The following is a 22424-nucleotide window of genomic DNA, read 5'->3' as shown; positions in this document are numbered from 1 at the left end:
AACGGAGGTTGTAGCATTCATCCCCGCAAAATGGCCTGCTCCTGCCTGGTTCAGCACTATTCATCCTGCCCTGAAACAACACCTCCACTGTCCTCCAAAACACTCTGCGACATTCACCTGCACTCCGACCTTTCTTTTTTTTTTTTTTTAAAGTAAAAACTTTATTGCGTGATTTATAAAAAAACCTTAGCACAATACAAAAGATAAAACATTTTGATGCTTATTAAATTGATAGAATTATGAGTAAAAATATAACACTTGTGTGATAGCAGTAGTAAAAGTAATAAAAGAATGCCCAGCCGACCACGTGTCTGAACTCTCTTATTTGTGCCATGCACCTTTGGAGACTATGGGGCAGATGTATCAAGCAGTTTGCGAATCGCAATTTCGGCCTTTGCGACTCGCAAAAGGCATTTTAGCATTTTTTGATATGTAACAAAAAAATCGCAAAATAAGGAATCGCAAAAAATTGCGATTCCTTATTTTGCTTAAGCATTTAAGGAATCACAAATGTTGCGATTCCTTAAATGAGATGTATGTAACTTTTTGAGATTGCAAATTTGGGTTAAGAAATCGCAAATTACCACCAACTTGTAGTTGGTGGTAATTTGCGATTTCTTTTAAAAATGCCCTATTTGGCATTTGTGAGGGTGGCATGTGACGCACATACATGCCCATAGGGCATTTATGTGCACCACATGCACACACATGTACATTTCAGGGGTGCAGCAGGATGTCTTTGAGACACCCCTGCACCCTTGAAATAATTCTCAAATTGCGATTAGCAAAATACTAATTCGCAATTTCAGAATTATTTCACAATCATTCCTATGGACCACATCCTTCCTCTCCGGCAGAACCCAGAGAGTACGCCTCCCGCCCTTCCAATCCGAAGCCACCGACATCATCTGCGGCATACCCCAGGGTTAATCCCTCAGCCCGATCCTGTTCAACGTCTACATGGCCCCCCTCACACGAGTGGCTCGCCAGCATGACCTGAACATCATCTCCTACGCCGATGACACCCAGCTCATCCTCTCTCTCACCAGGGACCCGCACACCGCCAAAACCAACATCCACGAGGGAATGAAGGCCGTCGCCGAGTGGATGAGGAGCAGCCATCTGAAACTGAACTCGGAAAAGGCGGAGGTCCTCATCCTAGGTCCCACCCCCTCTGCATGGGACGACTCCGGGTGGCCGACCACACTGGGAGCAGCTCGAACACCCATGGGCCACGCACTCAACCTAGGATTCATCCTCAACTCCGCCCTCTCCATGTCGAAGCAGGTCAACGCCATCTCCTTCTCCTGCTACAACACCCTCCGCTGGATCTACAAATGGATCCCGACCGAAACAAAAAGAACAGTGACCCAAGCCCTCGTCAGCAGCAGGCTGGACTACAGCAACGCACTCTATGCAGGAATCCCAGCCAAACACCTGCGATGACTACAACGCATCCAAAACGCTTCCGCCCGACTGATCCTCGACATCCCCAGCCGCAGCCACTTCACCTCCCACCTAAGAGACCTGCACTGGCTCCCTGTCAACAAGAGGATCACCTTCAAGCTCCTCACCCACGCACACAAAGCACTCCACAACACCGCACCAGCCTACCTGAACGACATACTCAACTTCTACACCCCCGCCTGCCAGCTCCGATCCTCCAGCCTTGCCCTTGCCGCCGTCCCGCGCATCCAACGCACATCCTCTGGCGGCAGATCCTTTTCCTTCCTCGCTGCCAAGACCTTGAACACCCTCCCCACCCATCTGGGGCAGACCCAAGAACTGCTCACCTTCAGAAAGCTCCTCAGAACTTGGCTCTTCGGACAGTAGCAGCACCCCCCCCCCCCCCCCCCCCTACCCACGCGCCTTGAGACCCTCACGGGTAAGTAGTGCGCTTTACAAGTGCTTGATTGATTGATTGATTGATGTATTGAGACAAAGGTGCTTTCATCCCTAATGTTAGTCTGACTACTGCTTGCATTCTGGAAATGTGATGTAACTTTTGTGCAGCAATCGAGCCCAGGCCTTGGGCTTATGGTGCATCAATAGGGATACACCCACAACTGTTGGAATGTATGAGCCAAGAGCCAGATTGGCCTTGTGCTCCTTGTACAATGTCTTTCCCTCTCTCTCTTTGTCTCTCTACCTCTCTCTCTCCCACTTTCTCTTTCTCTCTCTTCCTCTCTCTCTATCTCTCTCTCCCTCTTTCTCTTTCTCTCTCTCCCTCTCTCTCTTTCTCTCTCTTTCTCTCCCCCTCTTTCTCTTTCTCTCTCTCTCTCCACCTTCTCTCTCCTCTCTCTCGCTCTCTCTCTCCCTCTTTCTCTTTCTCTTTCTCTTTCACTCTCTCTCTCTCTCTCTCTCTTTCTCTTTTTTCTCTCTGTCTTTTGATGAGCGCATGACACACCTTCTTATCTTGAATTTTATCTTGCAGGCTGTGACCTACAGATGGTCCAGGGAAGACCCGCCATGACTCTTCCAAATAGTTGTCTTGAGTTAAATTTGAATGTAATATTTTGTTTGGAATTTCAATGATGGATGAATGATTCTCCTTTTTCTGACCACACATAAATGTTAATTGTTGTAATTGTGCAACGTCATGGGAATTGTTTTGTTCATGATTTTGTAATGTTTATGTGAAATATCTTTTTCCAGGGTGGGTGTGGGGGGCGGAGGCGTGCCTGGGATAAGGCCACGGGGGAGAAGGGGGGGTCCTGCTTACCACCAGTAAAAGGCAGATGTTAAATCCCTGCTGTTAGCGCGCCTTATCGCATGTTTTGTGATCTTATTGCAGATCGGGCTTGTAGTTGACAATGTTGTGAAGTGGTGTTGTCGCTGCTTTTTGCACGGGAACGCCTACTCTGCATCTCATTAGCGTTAGTTGCCGGTGTCACCCGTGGCGATGTTTTTTGTGGATGCTACAGCAGGAAAAGTGGTGATATCGGTGGTGAGCACAAGCTTTTGAATGGTGCGTAAAACTTATCACAACGTTTGCTGCACTAAAGTTGCGATAACTCGGCGATAGGTCCTTGAGAATATGCCCCTAGGTATTTTCTATCACAGCTTAGCAGTGTGTGCGAGGCTAGAACATAAACTGTCACCTGCTGAAGGCCACATCTCCTCACTGCCACATAACATTTGCCTCGATACCCAAGGCTCGAAGGCGCTCTTTATGCATGGTCCGATATCTGAGTTTCTATATTATCTGACGTCCAATTTATCCTATCGTACTTTTTATTTTGAAAACAATGAGAGGTTTTTCAGACATTAAAGTAAGAATCGGACAAGACAATCAAGCAGCAAATGAGCCAACTCCTTTCCCATAGTGACACTGTTAACATTTATAAACAATCCTGCCCAGCAGGGACTTATGGTGCAGGCATTCCTGATATTTCTAGACATCTCAAATACTTCTCACGTTCTAGTATAGGAAATGTATGCCACTGTAAGCCCTCTCTAAAGGACGCCACTGTTAAGAAGATGTGTTGTAACTTGGACCCTGTAATTTATACCCATTGCAAGAGGTTGTGTCATTTGTATTGAACAGATTAAATAAACATGGGATTCAAAACTTAGAAATCACAGAAGGGCGAATACTTTTTTATGCCTATTATAAGTGAAACTCCAAGTGAATGGGGGATACCCATCTCACAAGAAGGAAGTACCCAATATTACAACAAAGGTTTCCCTTATTCTGTAGTAATTGTTTTTTTTGAGTGAGTCACGAAAAACAGCTCAAAGGTCCAGGTATTCTGAGCCCTGCCATGTGTGCTAATATGATACTCCGTCTGGGCTGCCCCCCTCAGAGTTGCCGCAGAAGCTGGAACATAAACAGCAACCGGCTGAAGGTCACTTCTCACTGCGGTTGCCTCCGACTGAGGTTTCTGCCACCAGCCTGCATGACATCTGCCTCAATATCCCTGGAGGGAAGCTTCTATTTAGCTAAAGACTGATATATGGTTTTTATAGTATTTGCTTACTGATTATATCAAAATAAGACAAATACTAATTGTTGCAAATGCACCAAGTCAATCATCATAGTGAGAAGATATTGATAAAATTTTGATACAACCCAAGACAGCAGGTGCAAATGGTGCAGACATTTATAGTATTTATTCGCAGCTCTAAAACCTCACGCTTTCTAGGAAAAAAAAATAAAAAAGACTGAAATTAGCCAAAAAAGATGAAATTGTAGCATCTGAAAGGACAACGTGATGGAAAAAGGAAAGACTGAATGGGATTCTCCAACAGTTATGAGCCACTGCGGAGCTCCTGATAGACCTATCTAGAATCATTGCATGCTGACTACAGGTAAATTAAAAGAGTTTTCAAAGCCAGAAAGGGATACAGGAGCAGCAGCCTTTACCTCTTGGGCTGTTCTGGCCAGACAAAGTCAGTGTTTGTACCATAGCAGAGGGTGGGATCTATGTGTATGTCATGTCAAGCTCGATCCCGGGAAGGGAGGGAAGCCCAGAGTTGACCCTGGAGGTTCTGCACGCGGAGCAGTGGGAGTGGCATCACCCGCACCCTGTGCTGTGCCAGCCGACAGGCGAGGGGAAGTCAAAGAGCGATGGTGCTTCTTCGACTTCTTCCTGTGCTTCGACTTACCTGACCCCGAGTGCAAAGACTTTGATGAGGATTGATGATGATGACTCCGCGACCGGTCCCTCGACCTCCCTTGGGACCAGGACCTTGAGCGGCATGGAACCAACTGCCCAGCCTCGAGTAACTTACTGGACCGCTCCCGTAAAGTCTTCGGAGCCATGGGCCAGCAGTCAGAGCACGACTTGGGGTCATGGTCTTGCTCCAGGCAAAAAAGACACATGCGGTGCAGATCAGTCACTGACATCAGTCGCTTACAGGAATTGCATTGCTTGCAACCGGGCATCCCTCGTACACCAGGTGTCATACGACTCGAAAAAGAAGTTGACAAAAGTCGCAAAAAGATTAGTCAAAAGTGTACTAGAGGTACCGCTCTTCCCTGATCACCACTAGCTAGCGCAGAAAAAGAAAGAACTGATGTCAGCGCTCGAGGGCGGTGTCTAAGTAGCTGCCGCAACGTCATTCCGGCAACCACGATGCAAATGACGATCGCGGAGCTGACCGACACCACCTTTCGACGTGCAGGGGTACTGCTGACGAAAAAACTTTCTGGATCCAGTCTGACGCCTGAGGGAAATTCTAAGGTAAGGAATCTATAACTACATGTTTCTTTCAGATTTACTTTTATATAAGATCCATTTATGATTGCTCAATTTATAAACTTACCTCTTTCTTTAATTAAATCACCTATAAGAGAATGTGTAGAGAAAGCTAATTTAATTTTGTTTTCAGATGTGTACAATATTTCATCATCAAATAATTTATTCAGAGTTTTCAACCATTAAAGTACATAAACATATACAGTACATATGTAAAACTAAAGGTGCACAAACTCAATTTACAACACGGTCCTGTGTCATGCCATTACAAAATTTAAATGATCAATGGAAGTGTACCTTTAAAATGTATTAAATAAAATACTTTATATTTAGTTACAATTAGCATTTACAAAGATATGTAGTTAAAATATAACAAATAAAGGACACCGAAGCTTAGGGTCATAAAACAAATACATAGATACTGGGAGACTGAAAAAAAGAGAAAGCATAATGCGAAAGCCAATCACTCCAGCACCCTGTATCTGATGGACCTGCTCCAAGGAAGGTACTAGGATACCGCAAAGCAACTAACTGAGAGGATACTGTACAGAGGAACCGTGTGGTAACCTCTAGTAGACGGCATCCAAATTGCTTCCAAAAAGGGATGATCCATGTTTTTCTTGGCCAGGTATAACCAGAACAGAATAAAATAATGTTAACTAGTAACTCCTCTGGCTGTTGGCAAACTGGACATACAGTACTTATTGAATTTAAATGGTTCCACTTTGATAAAAAAGACATTAATGGCAAAGTTTCCAGGAGGGACTTTGCAGCAAATGGGTTAATAAAATCCAAGAAGGGTTCAAATTGAAAATCAAGTTTAAAATAAAAAAAAGAGAACTAAGCAACCCTTCAGACACATTCTGGAATTTACATTTTACCAGAATGCATCCTTAGGTGTAATCTTGAATGGATAGGTCGGAGATGCCGAGAAGGCCCATGGGTCCCCTAAAGGCGATGTGTACTAGCAAAATTTAGACATAAGATAACCACTTAATTTTACCATTACTGTCCAGTGATACTAGCTCCTCCTAGGGTCCACGATGGTCGTCAAGATCTGCATAGTGTTTCAACCTTCTCCAACTATGTAAGAGCCTCAATTAGGTCACATATATCATTGAATTGAGGCCCCAATCTCGTCTTAATTGTATTAGCGGAGTATTATACGGGAGGTTAGTCAGTGCTCTCAAGAATGTATTCTCCTCTACCTCAAGTTTAGTCAGATTCCAAGTGCCCCATACTTCTACCCCCTACAGGGCACTGCCCTCGGCTTTAACCCTGGACACCTAGAGTGGGGGCATGGCTTTGAAGCCAACGATGGCGGACGCATGTGCTGAGAGCTCCGCACCAGCCAGGTTAATTATCCTGAATATAGGTGACTCCACCCAGCCACGGGGGCGCAATCATGGGGGCCCATGTCACGAGAACTATTAGAGAGGCTGCTGGCGTATGCTGACCACGAGCACCTGCTGAGAATTTCCAAACGATTATACCCATGCAGAGATTGCTGCAGCAAAATGGCGGCCTGAGTAGAAACGGACCATGGAGCATCGGACGGGTTCACCCGTACCGGCCGGCAGCGGTGACCGGCACACATATCCAACGGCCTGGAGGCACATTAAAGTAATACGGACTACATCTGAAGTTGGTGTGATGCCGAGGCTGAGTTTGGGACTGCGAGAACGGCGAGCCTTGAAGTGCGCTCAGACATCACACAGGTGCTGAGAGCCCACAATTGAGAGCAGCGCTGCGGCCTCAGTGAAGTGCGGCCACTGACACTGGTGAGGTGAGTGAAGAACAGGCACCGGGAAAATCATCAGCCTTGGTATGGCGCGTGAGATGAGCACTTAGCTGCGCAATTGGAGGATCGGTTGGGAGCACCGTAGCTTGAAGAGAACGCAGTGGATAATAGACCGGCGGCCCACAGTCGGTGGGAGGCGTATGCTGGCTTGTGCAGAGCTTGCCGAGATCCCCATGGTTCTTGTGGAGTGGGGGGAGTCAGGATCAAGGAGCAGGGCCACCTGGACCTGCCTGAAGACGGCTAATATCAGACCTTCCCCCAGCAATTGAGCGGGTTGAGAATCTGCACGATTGAGAGATGTGTTGCTGCTCGACCTTCTCCACTCACCGTGATCGGTGTGGTTCCATGAGAAGGGGGTTCCGTTCCCTGCGCCGCCCCACAAACTGCAAAAACGGGTGTGCTTCAGTACCTTTGGGTAGGCCAGTGAGGTGGAGGAGGGACTATCCTGGGGCGAGTGAGTTTGGAAATTGCATGAAGTATTATTCTGCAGGATTTGGGCCCAAATTGTCACCCGTCGCCCTCCGCTGCTCATAGTCTTACTTGACATACCAGTCTGAGTGGGACAGACACACACAAACTGGCTGCTGTCTTGAGGTGGGACTGTTAAATTGCTCACCCTTACCTAACAGCCCCCATGGACCAAAGGTCATTGGTTTGTATTCATCAGTGCACTGCCTCGACATCGAATAGGGGTACTAGGTAGGTTGGAAGATATTCATAGCAGCTGCATGGTACCTCGCTAGTGCCCAGAGGGGGATGTACCAGCACTTAGGGGTACTCTCGCTGAGACTATTACTTGTGACCTGGGAGGCTCTATATTTGATGGAAGCTGACGTGACTCTGGAGGTAGCTCATCCTCGCAGGTGATCTTTCTACAGGAGCTGGAAGGTACAAAAGGTAATTCCTCAGATGTAGTTGCACAATAATAGTCCATCTAAAACTGGCTGAGATACATAGAGCCCTGGAAAGTTCTGATCGGATAACTGAGTGGTGGCGGCCGGGGACACTGGCGTGTGCGTCGTACCCCCCTGGAGAGCAGCGCCTTCACCCTTCCCACTCTTCCACAAGAGCTCCTGCCGCAATGCAAATGGGGAAACCTAGAGGGAAACAGGCAGGTCCCCCCCCAGACCAAGAGGAGAACACGAAAGGCACTGTATCAGTTGACGATGGGGGAGAGCAACCGGGAGTACCCATCCACCAACAATTTGCTAAGATACTAGACGCTATAGCCGACACAAAGGAGACCCTGCACCAGGACATCAGTACGGTGGCAGTGGGTCTGGGGATGTTAACTTTAAACTTTCGGAGAGAGTGAAACAAACCGAACAATCCTTGGGTACACTTGTTCCTGCGCATCAGACCATCGCTGGTCGGAGAGTGAAACAAACCGAACAATCCTTGGGTACACTTACTCCTGCACATCAAATCCCTCGCTTGACCACCAGAGTCAAATATCCAAGAAAGGCGGCCAGAGGATGCAGACGTACGCAATAGGAGGAACAATGGAAGGGTCCTTGGACTTCTGGAAGGAGTGAAAGGATCGGACATGGCCCAATATCTGGAGACATGGCTCTGGGAGGTAGTGGCGCCTGAAGGACTCTCGCGATTCTACACTTTGGAGCGTGCGCACAGAGTGCCAGCCAGATCACTGGCTCCTGGGCGGCCACCGCGAGCTGTGGTGGCCAAATTTCTCAATTTCTGAGACAGGAACCTACTGTTAAAGAGAGCACGAACAGCTGGGCCCTACAAGGTGGATAATAACAAGGTGTCCCTATTCCCGGACTACACCATGAAAGTCCAGAGACTCCATAACTCCTTTTTGGAAGTAAAAAGAGCTCTGAGGGATGAGGGGATTCAGTATGCACCGATGTTCCCGGCTAAACTCAAAATAATGCTAGATGGGAAAACTCATTTCTATGAGGATCCCAAGACGACCTGGGAATGGGTTGAGGCCTACAGAACAGAGGGTTCTCCCAGACCGCGCTCGGAATACAGACCTGAATCGGTAACCCAAGAGAAACGACTGTGGAGATGACAGATTAAAGACCACAATGAAACCAAGTCCTTCTAAGACAGCAATAGAGAGAGCGGAAGCACTGAAGGCCATGTCTGTCATGATGCGTAGCAGAGATGCCTCCCTGGACACAGACTCGGAAGCGAAATATGGAACTGAGAACTCTGAGACTGATGACTCACACGCTGATAGTGGTTCTATGCCTGTAGTGACTCCTCAAACGGCTGATGAGCTCATGTGACCTGTGATAAGTTTCTCAATTTCTATTTTATGTTTCTGCTGTGTTGGGGAATGGTTGGGTGGGCATCTGGGTGGGCTTACCTGGGTGGGGTTGGAACGGCCCGCCAGGCTGTGACGTCTTCCTGCCTCTTTCACTATTAAATAACCTGAGAGGGAAGACCATGCTCCCCCTTAGGCACTGGTGCTAGTTAGCTGGTGCCTTAACTGCCTGTTGTAGGTAACTGTTATGCAGTATTACTGTAAGTTTGGGAAGCTGACAGTTGTCAGACCACTCGTGGGTTGGGGAGTTTTATGGTTGGGACTGTTGTAACACACCGGATGGTCTGGCATGATTTTGCAGGCGGATGGGGGATGGAAGGAAGGGGCTGTACATGCTAATGGCTGGCAATGCTGATCAAGTGGAGGAGTATAGATTTCTAACGTGGAATATTAGAGGTATGGGTTCATCCTCAAAATGCTACAGTATCCAGAATTATATCAGATGCAGGGATGCACCCGTGGTCCTCCTACGGGAGACACACCTTATGGAGATCGAGGTCACTAGACTCAGACTCAGGTGGAGAGGACAACTCTTTGCAACCCCATACTCGGCCTTTGTAAAGGGCGTGTTAATATGGATCCCCTGGGGTTCCCTTCTCCCTCACTCGGAAAATAATAGACACAGAGGCGAGGTTCGTAGCTATCACCATCACTTTAAATGGGAAAGAGGTATGCAGTGTGTATGCACCTAACTGGGAGCAGCTTCCCTTTCTTGAACATTTATCGGGTAAATTGGCAGGAATATCACATGGAAACTTTGTAGTGGGAGAAGACTTCAATTGCGTGTATGATGTGGAGTAGGATAGATCGACTCCTCCACTAAAGGGTACGGTGAAGGTTCTTCGGAGCTGGCCTGCGGGATGGGACTTGCTGGACATATGGAGGTTACAAAATACACAATGCAGATAATACTCCTATTATTCACATTTATGTGATTTACACACAAGATTGGATATGTTCTTCTGCTCGGCCACATTGTCCAATGTGGTGACGGGAGGAATATCTGAGTAGATCCCTTTCTGATCATAGTCCCCTACTCTTGCGATTTACACCCACCCCTAGGAGGACCCCCATTCCCTTGTGGAGGTTAGACCCAGCGTTGTTGGAGGAAGATAGTTTCCGCCAAATCCTTTCTGCAGCTTTGGTACACTACTTTGCCAAAAATCAAGGGACAGCAAGCTCCCCATTAGTGGAATGGGTAGTGTTTAAAGTGGTGATCCAGGGACACTGTATGGGACAGAAGGTGGGGAGCTGAAGGATGGTGACCCAGGAACTAGATGTCCTAGAAGGACAAATCCTGACACTGGATATGGAATTTGCAGGTGGGTCTTGTTCGCAGGGTAAATTGGTGTAACTGAAAAGCCTCTATAATTCCACATGGGATAGATTGAGGGCATTAGACCTCAAAACCTACCAATTGAAACAACGCATGGAGGGAGGTACAGATGGACGATTGCTGGCCTGGTTGATTAGGCCAGAAAGTAGGGGTAAACCTATCCCCATTATAACGGATACACAGGGCCAGATAATTTTCTCTCCAAGGGCTGTTCAAGCTGCGTTTCATACCTATTATGAGTCGCTTTATGGGTTGCTGGAGGTGAGCCGGGAGGGTGAACTCCTTTTATATCTCGAAGGCTTGAGACTGCCAAGCTTAGACCGCGACACTGAAACCTCGTTGGCACAATCAGTTACAGCGGGAGAAATTAGAGTGGCGATCAGAGATATGGCTAGAGGGAAAACACCGGGACCTGATGGCCTCCCTGCTGAATTTTACGCTTCCTTTGGAGATATTCTAACCCCAAAACTAGCACAGGTGTATGCTATTGCACTTAAAGAACAGCTACTGCTGCCCTCAGTTAATGAGACATTAGTGATCCCACTGCCTAAAACCAAAAACACACATGCCCAATTGACTGAGTTTCGACTACTATCCATGTTAAATATGGATTTTAGGATACTGAGCAAGGTTACTGGGGACTAGGCTCGTGCCCCATATGAGGTGCTTGGTTCATGAGGACCAGACTGGTTTTATTCCTACACGATCCACGTCCAACAACCTTCGGCGTCTGTACCGCGTCATGTTCCTTTCGGATATAGGTAATTTCCCAGATGCAGTAGTAGTTACGATAGATTTGGAAAAAGCTTTTGATTCTTTGTGCTGGGATTTTTAACTAGCAGTAATGGAGAAAATGCAGATGGGAGAAGGATGGCAGAAGTGGATTTGTCTTCTATACACAAAACCTCGAGCACGTGTGAATACTGGCCACATATTATCGACTCTGTATCTTATTCATAGAGGGATCAGACTGGGATGTCCCCTGTCACCCTTGATTTTCGCACTAGTGATGGAACCACTGGCGGAACACTTTAGACAAGAAGGCAGTATATTGGGGATCCCCCTCAACGGGGCCGAACACATAATATCGCTATATGCTGATGATGTGTTGAAATATTTGGGGGATGGCCTCAGTGGGATCCACACAGCAGCACGCATATTGTAAGAATTTGCGTGACTCTCTGGTCTACGCTTGAATCAGCGGAAAACTTCTGTGTTACTGCTGCACCCTGCTCTCCCAAGGCCACCAGTATTACCGCCTAGCCTAGAATGGTCTTTGGTCTCCTTCAAATACTTGGGGATACAGATTTATCACACACAAAGTGATTTATTTGACAGTAATTTAGGGGGTGCCTTGAGAACACATCGGGCGAATGTGGCCTTCTGGCGTACGCTCAAACTTCCAGTCATGGCTCGCATGGCATTATCCAAAACGGTAAAACTGCCACGACTTTTATATTACTTTGTCAACCTGCCAGTTGTGGTGCCCAAACACTGGTTCCAGACTCTCGATGGGATAATGCGGGATTTGGTTTGGGATGGTGGTCGGAATAGAGTGTCGCTGCAGACCACAAGGCTTCTGTTGGCGGGCGGAGGACTGGGGGCCCCTGACTTTGGAGCCTACTGTCTGGCAGCTCAGCTTCAGTGGCTTGCTAGATGGATGGATGGGAGAGACCTGTCTACATTATTGTTTACCCCTAAGACTACACACATGTCTCTACTCCCTAGGTTGCTTAATTGTCGTCAGAGAATTAATCGAATGGGGGTGTTGCTCTCTGTGGCGGTGACTTGCTGGGATAGATGCATAGCACGTTCCAAGGGAACCCTGCTCTAGCACCCGGTATTCCACTTACAGGTATCCCTCAGGCGGGAAGAGGGCCTCCCCTTACTGACCGACAATTGGTGGAATGGGAAGAGGCAGGCATACGGACAGTTGGTGATTACTACAGAGATGGCAAATTGCTGCCATTAGATGAGTTTCCTGAATATCACAAACTCCCACCAGGACAATATTTAAACTACCATATAATTCGAGGGGCGATGACAGACTTATTGGGTATAGCAGAGAATGAACCGGGTACCCACCTGACCCTACACGCACTATTGACTCTGGGTTTGGCAGGGCATTTGGTTAAATGGTTGTATCTGGCAATGTGTGAACTTGCTTCACCATTATTGCCTAAACTGCTAGAGCGATGGGAGAGCATGCTAAATAGACAATCGACTGAGAAAGAATGGAGGAGGGTTTTGTGTGGTCCAAAAAACATATCCCGGAATACAGCCTTTAAACTAGTGGAATTTGACATTATACACAGAACTTACCTTACCCCACATAGGTTAAATGTGGTATATGGCAGGGAGGACCAGGCCTGTGCTCTGTGCTCACAACTGGATGCAGACTCTGACCATATCATTTGGTCCTGTGGGCAGCTAGTAGACTTCTGGTGCACAATTGTGGGTAATGGGGTATTCTCTAGATCACTAGCGTGTTCCCGGGAGATTTGTCTGCTGGGATTATTTCCAAGACCCAATCCACAGAGAATAGGGCATAGGTTTATAGACTTGGCTTTCATCCTGGCCAGACTACGGATAGCTCTTGGGTGGAAATCAAAACATGCCCCGCTGGTGGTGGCTTGGGAGGAGGACGTTACTCGCTGGACTACAGCAGAGGAACAAGCTTTGTTCAAGAAGATAGGATTAGAAAATGGTAAATCGCTGGCAGAACCCTGGGCAGATATGGTGAAAATGTGGGAACAAACACACACACCGGATCAGGCCCAGATTTCATCCTCGACCACTGGACGGATAGCTAGAAGTATTTATTTAGATACTATGACTCTTCACTTTCCCCTATCTATGTTGGGACCTGCTTCCCCCCGCCCCTCTTCTAATAGACACTGATGGAGATTCTTTAAATGACAATTGTATTTTAAATGCACAGACTTCTGGTGGTTTAGATTTAGTTGTAGTTGAAACTTTGTTTTGTTTCGTATGGTTAATCTTTTTTTGAATGGAGTCTTTTATTAGCCTGGCACTGATTGAGTGTATACTGCAGAGATGGTAAGGTAGACAACAACCATATGTATATGGACGACAATATACAAAAATAGATGCTCACCAGCTCCCCATTGAATCGGAGTTAATAACAATTGACTGTTATGAAGATGCTTGTATCCGGAATTCTTGCCTCCAGTAATATTGTATGTGTATGCGATACTGAGCTTAAAACTTAACATTGCCTTGCAGGATGCACCTGAAATATTATCCTAGCTGTAATCCAAACATGCTGTAGTGAGCCTGCTCTTCTTTAGTAACTGTGCAGGTTATCTGCCCACTATATGTATAAATGCCAATATAAAAGCTATTTAAAAAAAAATAACTCTGGACACCTAGAGTACGGGAGAAATACACCTGGTCCGGGATATCCAATAATTTTTTTAATTGCAGCCGAGTGTGGAGTTAAATTTAGGCTGCTCTTCTCAACATGTGGTTAAAAAAAAGAAAAAGATCCATCTATTATTGCTCAATTTATAAACTTACCGGTTGCTTTAATTAAATCACCTATCTGAGAAGCTATAGAGAAGACTAATGTAATCTTGCTTTGAGGAGTGCAATTCATTTCTACATTGCCCACTGGTAAAACTAGACAGACAAAGAAAACTCAGAAAGAGTAGCATTAGCTATCTGGGGGTATTTTTCTAAATATTCTAATTTATTTTTGAAAATATTCTGAAAATGTGATATTCATAAGATATTTCTGTTCATATAGTCATAAATAGCTTATGTGTTTGACCTATCACATTTATAATTATTATACTTTTCTATAGCCCTTCAATTATTGGCATGGTTTGTTGAAGTATATGACAAAGTTGCCTGTCACTATAGTAGTTAGCGTGTCTGTAAAATAGTAATAAGTTCAATGTAGATTATTAAAAGGCTTCAAATATAAGTAACAAACAAAATGTTAATGATGTAAACCTCAAATTTCATTTGGAAATTCTTTCTTTAGATGTACTATCATTTGGAAATTATTTTCCTAGATATGTCTGCTCAAATAGCAAACAAATGATTTTTGAACTTGAAAATGGTAATTTATGAATATTTTTAAGATGGAGTCGAAGAGTCTAAATTGAGTAAAAACCCTTGGTGTGTGTCTTAGTGTTTGGTGTTGCGGTGCAGAGTGGGACTTGCTTTTCTCACTGTGTAGGGGACTTATGGTTTTGTGTAAAGGAAACACAGTTCAGCTAATAGTCCCTGTGCAGCAAATAATAGAGTTCTCAACTTCATCAAAAGCAAATGATGCACGACAAGCAGTAACAATATACAGACAAGTTGTTTAACATACGTACTCTAACTTAAGTAGATGTGTCCTTGACCTCACCCTTGTTTCAATGCAATTTCACATACCTTTTTCTTTCTGAAGAGTGTCTGAAAAAGGGATGACAAATGTGTTACTTTTGCAGATTAAATACATCATTGCTAAAATTGTAAAAGGCAAACTTTCAAGAGTTGTTCCAAGCTTATGGCAACCGTGGTCGGGTGAAATTCTCACAATTCAAGCTATTCACAAAAATTGTTAAAAATTATGTGATTGAAAATGCCCACCACAATGAGCATTCAACAGTCAGGATTGAACAGAACAGATGTTTCTGCATTGGGAACATTGCAAGACCTAGAACCATGTGCACCATCTTAGAGGCTGTGTAAAACCTTTGTGCCTCTGCCCACATTTAGCTTACATGATGCCTTCATAATGTGATGCAGAAAATATATTTTTAAATAAAGCCACATATTACTACTTTAAATCATAAGCATGGGACCATCCCTTCATCATAGATCTGTCTCTGCCTCACTCTTCTATTTGTTTCCTATTTATGCCGTAACCATAGGTAATGCTTATGTCCACTCACATTGGCAGCAATAAGGTATAACCTGTGGCCCAAGCCTACATTGCTCAGATGTGTTTGTTGTGGAATTCTGGTATATTTCAGGTGCTTGTCAATGAAGAAAAGGAAATGGATGCTGCTCAGCCACCTACCCTTGTACGAATCCTACACTAAGATTTTATTATGCTTACTTGAACTGAAAAGAAATGCTAAAATTAAAGTCAGTATAAAAATGTAAATCTTCAGCTACTAGGTATCAGGGTAGCTAAGTAATACAGCAGCACTATCTAATTCTGAAAGGAATTCCTATCCAGCAGGCAATTTCAGGTCTTTGAGGGAGCAACCATCTCTACAAGCAAGCCTTTAGACTGTGGAGTTCCACAGGGCTCCTCATTAAGCCCGACGTTGTTTAACGTCTATATGAGACCGCTGGCTGGGGTCGTCCGTCCGTATGGTATTAAGATCGTTACCTACGCGGACGATACCCAGCTGGTAGTCTCTCTCACGCGGGCCGGAGACCCTGTGGGTACAGTGGACCTGCTCGAATGTCTGAGCAAGATTGATCGATGGATGACCATGTCTTGTCTCAAACTCAATGGAGACAAGACAGAGGTCATGATGCTGGGACATCTAGCACCATCCACGATCAATCACATCTGGCCGGCTTGCTTGGGTACCCCCCCAGTCCCCAGGGATGCCATCAAGAGCCTGGGAGTCTGGTTGGACAAGTCCCTGACGTTTAACCATCAGGCCGTTGTACTATCTGCCACCTGTTTTGGCCTGATTAGAGTGCTGAAGAAGATTCTTCCATTACTCCCGTTTGAGACCAGACAAATTGTGGTCCAGGGACTAATATTGGCCAGGTTGGATTTTGGAAATGCGCTCTACCTTGGTACCCCTGACTCCACATTGAAAAAGTTGCAGGTAATTCAGAACTGTGCCGCCCGAACTTTGCTCCAGCTCCCCCGTAGGACCTCTGTGAAGGCAGGATTGAAAAAATTACACTGGCTTCCCGTGAAAGACAGGGTCAGCTTCAAATCTCTCTGTGTTGCCCATCAATCTTTTTGGGAAACTGGGCCACTAATCAGTCGCACCTTAATCACCCCCTATCTTCCCAATAGACAACTTCGATCCACTAATGCCTTACTGGCAGTAGTGCCTAAGGTTAAGAGATCTAGAGCAGGAGGTCGCTCTTTCTCCTTGAACGCGGCCAAGTTGTGGAACAGCCTTCCTTATCATCTTAGGTCCAACTCAGACCTTACTTCTTTTAGGAAAAATTTAAAAACTTTCCTGTTTAACAAATAAGTTGCTTCTCCTGTACTTGGCCTTATGGGCAACACCTGTTAGTTTTCAGCGCTGGGACGCCTCCGGGCAGCTATTCTGCGCTTTATAAAACCTATTTTCATTTCATTTCATTTCAGAAGTCTGATTGGGGTTTCTGCTTATGCCATTCTAGAGACGAGGAAATGACAAATCAAGTCAAGTCAAATTAGCTTTATGCAATATCAAGTATCAAAAGCATTCTGCACACATACATTATAGTATGAGTGTACATTTAAAAGTTACATTGAGTTAAAACACAATAAAATCTTGCTATACATGACAATTTAATAAATAGACAACTCTTTTTTTAAAAGAATAAAAATATATATGTTACTAATAGGTATGGCTCACAATTACTAATTAATCGCTAGTAGCGTGAGGAACACAATCCTATGCCTGGCCTTACTCCAATAACCATGAGTTGGATACTACTTATTGGGCTTTATTGCTTATCACTTTTGTTCGAACAATCCAGGCACAGCCCAGAAACTTGGCAACTCCACATACAAGCCGAGTCATAGATGAATCAGTTCTCAGAATACGTAGGGCAACTAGATGGTTTGTAGTACCTAATTGACTGCATACGGGCTTGAGACATTTGGCCCTAGCCTGTTTATAAGCAGGGCAGGTAAATAGTAGGTGAGCTACAGTTTCTTGCTGAGCGTCACAGCAAGGGCAGTTTGGTAAAGTGCGTTTTGGTGAGTCCCATTTGGCAGATATAGTGTTGAAATCTAAATTGCATATACAGTGCCTTGTCTCAAGGCGTCTTAATAAAATATAAATATAGTTCAAAGAATCTGGCCAATTTATGTTGCAGAAACTCCTCGGTTAATCTCCCGAGCTTTGGATTGTGTAAATCCTGTTGGTTGACCCAGTTCCAATAGATCCGTTTAAGTTCATTCTTGGGCGGCGGGAGCTGGTTTACACAGGCTTCGCCTAGACCCAGGTTTATCAACATATTCCTTAGATCCCTGAGCCATTTGACCCTTTTATTGGTATCTAGTGTAATGAGCTCAGTAAGGCCAGTCGCATAGCTGATGAGTTCTGGGGTGCGCCTTAATCCTACCCAAAATAATAGGGGGCAAATTCTAGCCATATCGCTAAAGGAGTGTCTGCCCATGTCATAGAATAGAGGCTTAAGTGGTGTGCTAATAGGGAGAGATACAAAGTCTCTAAAGAATTTATTTTCTGATCTACCAATCTCTTCGTTTTTTCCAAAACCCCAGAGTTCTGCATCGTACATTGCTGAACTCACAGCCTTTCCTTCGTAAACTGCAATGGCTGGGGCTACCAGTCTGCTTGAAGATGAGCGTTAGTCTTTACCAATAGCTCCCGACACCCGCTTGTGATTGAGTAACATTTTGTCCAAGTGGGACCGCCATTGCATATTATCGGAAAGCCTAATACCCAAATAGTCGAATGTGTGGACTCTCTCTAATGAAGATCCATCTAGAGTAATTTTGCTTCTAAAGCGTTTTCCTTGGTTAAAATCCATAAACTTTGTCTTAGAAGTATTTATCGTTAGGCCCCTTAAGCTGCAAAACAATTGGAAGCGGATGAGAAGTTTCTGGAGTCCTACTAGGGTTTTGGACATAAGAAAAGTATTGTCGGCAAACACAGAGAGTTGGTATTTTTTTTCCTCCTGCCAGGGTTGGGGCATCAGTTGGGTATTCTCTTAAAAAACTAACCACTCCATTCACATAAAGTGAAAAGAGGGTAGGAGCAAACACACAGCCCTGGCGGACCCCCCCTGTTAACTGGTATCCTCTCTGTGGTTTGTCCCTGCTCTCCCCATCTGACTCGGGAATAAATATCCTCATGGAGCCGTATTAAAAAGTTTAAGATATAGGAAGGGATGTCATTTTCTTGGAGCGCTACCCATAGCTTTTCACGAAGGACTAAATCAAACGTGGTCTTAAGATCAATAAAAGCAAAGTAGAGGCTTCCCTTGCCAATTACGACCACTTTCCAATAAAGGAGAAGTAGTCTAAATACCTGATCCACCGTTCTAGTGCATTTCCTAAAACCCGCTTGGTAATTGGAGAGAATACCCTCATCCTCCATCCAGTTCTGAATCCTATTTAAAAGGGCTCTGCCGACCACTTATAGAATAACATCAATTAGGCTAATAGGCCTATAGTTAGCAGGGTCCTGGCAGTCTCCCTTTTTAAATATAGGTACGAGCTCTGCCCCCTTCCAAGAATTTGGGACTTAAGGTCCCTTTAATATAAAATTAATTAGGAGCAAAATATAATGGGCCCACTTCTGCGGCTCTGCAAGAATTACATCACCTGGGATGCCATTGGGTCCAGCTGCCTTTGCAGGAATGATACAATTTATTGCCACCTCAATTTCTTTCAATTGGAAGAGATTGGTGGCTTCAATAGCTAGTGGGACCTGTGTCTGCTTTTGATGGAGTTGTGTGGGGACAGTCATCCGCTTCCATGTACAATTGAGGGAAATGATCTTGCCAAGCCAAAATGGTAATGTGATTAGGGATTACAATGTTATCTCTCCTTTCTCCCTTTGTGTTTAAATCCCAAAAGGAGGTGGAGTCCCTTGCATTGCACGCATCTTTTAAATCCTGCCAGTTGGCATCATCCCAACTGCGTTTTGCCTGTTTCAAGGATTGGATATACTCCTTCCTCGCTGTTCAGACCTTAGAGAGATTTTTATCTTTTACTGCTGCAACTAATGCCTGCCTTTTTCCTCTACATGACTTTGTGTACCATGTATGGGGACATTTTGTTGGTCTCTTTTTGTGTCAATTACTTGATCGAGCAAGGAAATAAGCACCAATCTGGCCAATTGTTTCTAGATATATTGTAGGCACCGTCTCCCTCCCTCGGACTTCAGAGGATGCTGCCTCGAGTTCAGCTGTCTTTAACAGTAAAATTGAAGAAATGTTATTGAGTTTCAAATCTTGCCCCGCGACCTTCGACCACCTTAAACACCTACCACAATTCAAGGGCATTAACTCCTTAGGGTAAGAAAAAGGGGTCACACCTACATTTGTTATAGATGGGGACCACAGGTTCTTAAGTTTAAGCATTAATGGATTATGGTCGCTATCAACGGTTTGACCCACTTCCATATCTATAACATCGGACCAAAGATTCAAGTCCACCAAAATATAATCAATACAGGAAGGACATGTAAGTTTGTTGAAAATGTTAGACCCCCGGATGTCTGATGGAGTTCTACCATTCTCAGCTCTAAGACCATACTCTATTGTTAGAGCATTTATTTGGATTACGATCTGGGTCCTTTTTTTTTATAGGAGGCAAGTATAAAGGTGGCACTTCCCAATTACTATCCTCATCCATAATCCCTAGGAAGTCTTCACTACTTAGTGGCGCATATGTACAGTTAAAATCGCCAGCCACAATGACTTTGGAGAGAGGGAGGCAATTACTTAGTTCTTCTTCCAGGTGTGCTAGGATGGGTGAGGACTTGCCATCCTCTGTCCCTATAATATAAACATTAAAGAGCTCCAATATTTCTCCTCCCTTTGTGTCCTTTATTGTTAACTACATAATATTGGAAGATGAGGTGTTATGTAGGGAGACCGTCCAGCCCAGGTCTAATCTAATCCATGCAACCAATCCTCCTGAAGGCAGCCCCTTACCTATAGACACTGCCGGAGCATAGAAAGTGTTCTAACCAGATTTATGTAAAGGAATTATGCTCCAAGTCTCCTGGAATAGGCATATGTCTAATGCTTTCACATACTCGTTCCACTGGGGCAATAGCAGTTTTTTTTTAGCCCTGCTATATTCCAGGACAGGATTTTTAAATGAGATTGATCTTCTGGGGTTGAACTTACTATTTCCTTTTGAATAACACTTACTGGTGGGATAATATCAAAATGTACTGGGGATGACACAGACTTAGTCAAAACAGAAGAGCTACTACAGATGGAATAACTGCTCCTGTTCCCTGCTTTTGAGAGTTCTTGATGAAGTCAATCGTTTATATCTAGGCTTCACTCAATCCCATTTGCCACTAAAGCGGGATCCCACCTTCTATCTTGTATATTTATAATGGGAAAACACCTTAACTGTATGAGGGAAGAGTCAGGAGAAGATGTTCGGAACTCTAATGCTATGAGGTATTCCGCCAACATGGGATTAGCCACGGTCAGTTCAATATTATCCAATGCGGAATTGGGCATGGTGCATCTTCTTGCTCTAATCATGTCCTCCCTATAATGGAGCGACACCCACTAACGTGGCAAATCCAATGAATAGATTTATTGATTAATGGTTCGCCACTTTCAATCCCCTTACCTCCGTAAGTATAGGGACGTTAACCATAAAAACTATATTTGGAGGCATGTTCTGGTCCATAGCATTTCTTAACTCTGGTGTTCTTAAAGGACCAGGCGGATCAGACGTCAGAATTCTGGGTTGTTTATCTAATATGGCTTGTTTGTTTGCTAGGGAGGTTGTTCTATGGGAACTCTCGTAGATGGTATGATGTATATTGGGGATATGCTGTTGTAAACTTCCTTTGCCACTAAATGGCTCCTCCTGACAAATCATTACAATGTCTGATATTTTCAGGGATACAGTCGAACTCGAGCCCCTCTTTCATTGATGAGTAACACACTCAAAAACACTAAGAAACAGGACGTGTATATAAAAATATTTATTTTAAACTTATCACTCAATACATAAACTCTGAATGTTAACAATACAGACTATAAAAAGAAATGTAGTAAATACTGTCATGGTGAGATGAAACAGCAGGAACAATTCTAACATGGATGTTGAGTCCTTATCGCCCTAACTCCCTCTTACTTTTTTGAGGTGATATGCTAAATTTGCTAGAGCAGAAAAGAGTGAGTCTCTTCTTGAGTTTCTAGGATGGTTCACACAACATGGCTTTGTTATGGAATTGCAAGTTAGCTATTTCCTTTCACAGCCTAGCAACTTGTGCAAGGCTGAAACATAAACAGTGACAGATAAGGCCACTTATCCCCAGTGAGACCTCCAATTGAGGTTTGTCCTGCTTCGAAAGCCAATAGCTGAATTTCAGATGTTCGTGATATCAAATATATGGTCCTAAAAGACTCAACATTGGTCAATAAAAATGCAAGCTAAGCAAATTAGTTTGTCTTTCACTATTAACGTAAAGGGAAAAAGGAATGGTTAAAAAATAAAAAGTTAATAGCTGCCCTTTGGCACAATTTTCTTCATTTTATCTCCAAAAAGTAGGGAACAGTCTCTTTTTTTTGCACTGGAATGTATTTATGCATTTCTTCTTTTTCCTAATCAATGATGATGTTGTCATGAAATATTCTTGAAATCCAAGTGTTAATGCCAGTTGATAGTAAGTACTTGGTTGAATGACATAGGAATGGTCTATAAATTGACCTTTTACTTTTGATTCAGTAATCGCTAATGGGGTGGATGTGCATATGCAGTGGAACAAATCATCAATGTCCAGAAAACCCAGCCAATCTGATGTCTCCTCCTTTGAAAATAAGGTTATCTACAATAACAACCCTTTTATAAATATTGTGAAGAAATATCTAAGATACATTGATGATGCCTTTTTGAATTGACACGGTTCCGTGGAT

At 44.4% G+C, this 22424-nt stretch overlaps 1 protein-coding gene across 1 annotated transcript in view; it reads right to left on the bottom strand.

Annotated features, from left to right (window-relative positions):
• The window catches only part of LOC147710083 (E3 ubiquitin-protein ligase TRIM39-like), a 473089-nt gene that overhangs the window by 176307 nt on the left and 274358 nt on the right, over positions 1 to 22424 (bottom strand). The window contains exons 9-10 of the mRNA XM_086920787.1: positions 15039 to 15059; positions 5269 to 5289 (exon numbers count right to left, since the gene is read on the bottom strand). Of these exons, the coding sequence (XP_086776913.1) occupies positions 5269 to 5289; positions 15039 to 15059 (42 nt within the window). The remainder of the gene's footprint in view (positions 1 to 5268; positions 5290 to 15038; positions 15060 to 22424) is intronic.

The sequence above is a fragment of the Lissotriton vulgaris genome, chromosome 5 (genome assembly GCF_964263255.1).
Source record: "Lissotriton vulgaris chromosome 5, aLisVul1.2, whole genome shotgun sequence".
In the NCBI taxonomy this organism is placed as follows: domain Eukaryota; kingdom Metazoa; phylum Chordata; class Amphibia; order Caudata; family Salamandridae; genus Lissotriton; species Lissotriton vulgaris.
This window is presented reverse-complemented; position numbering and strand designations above follow the sequence as displayed.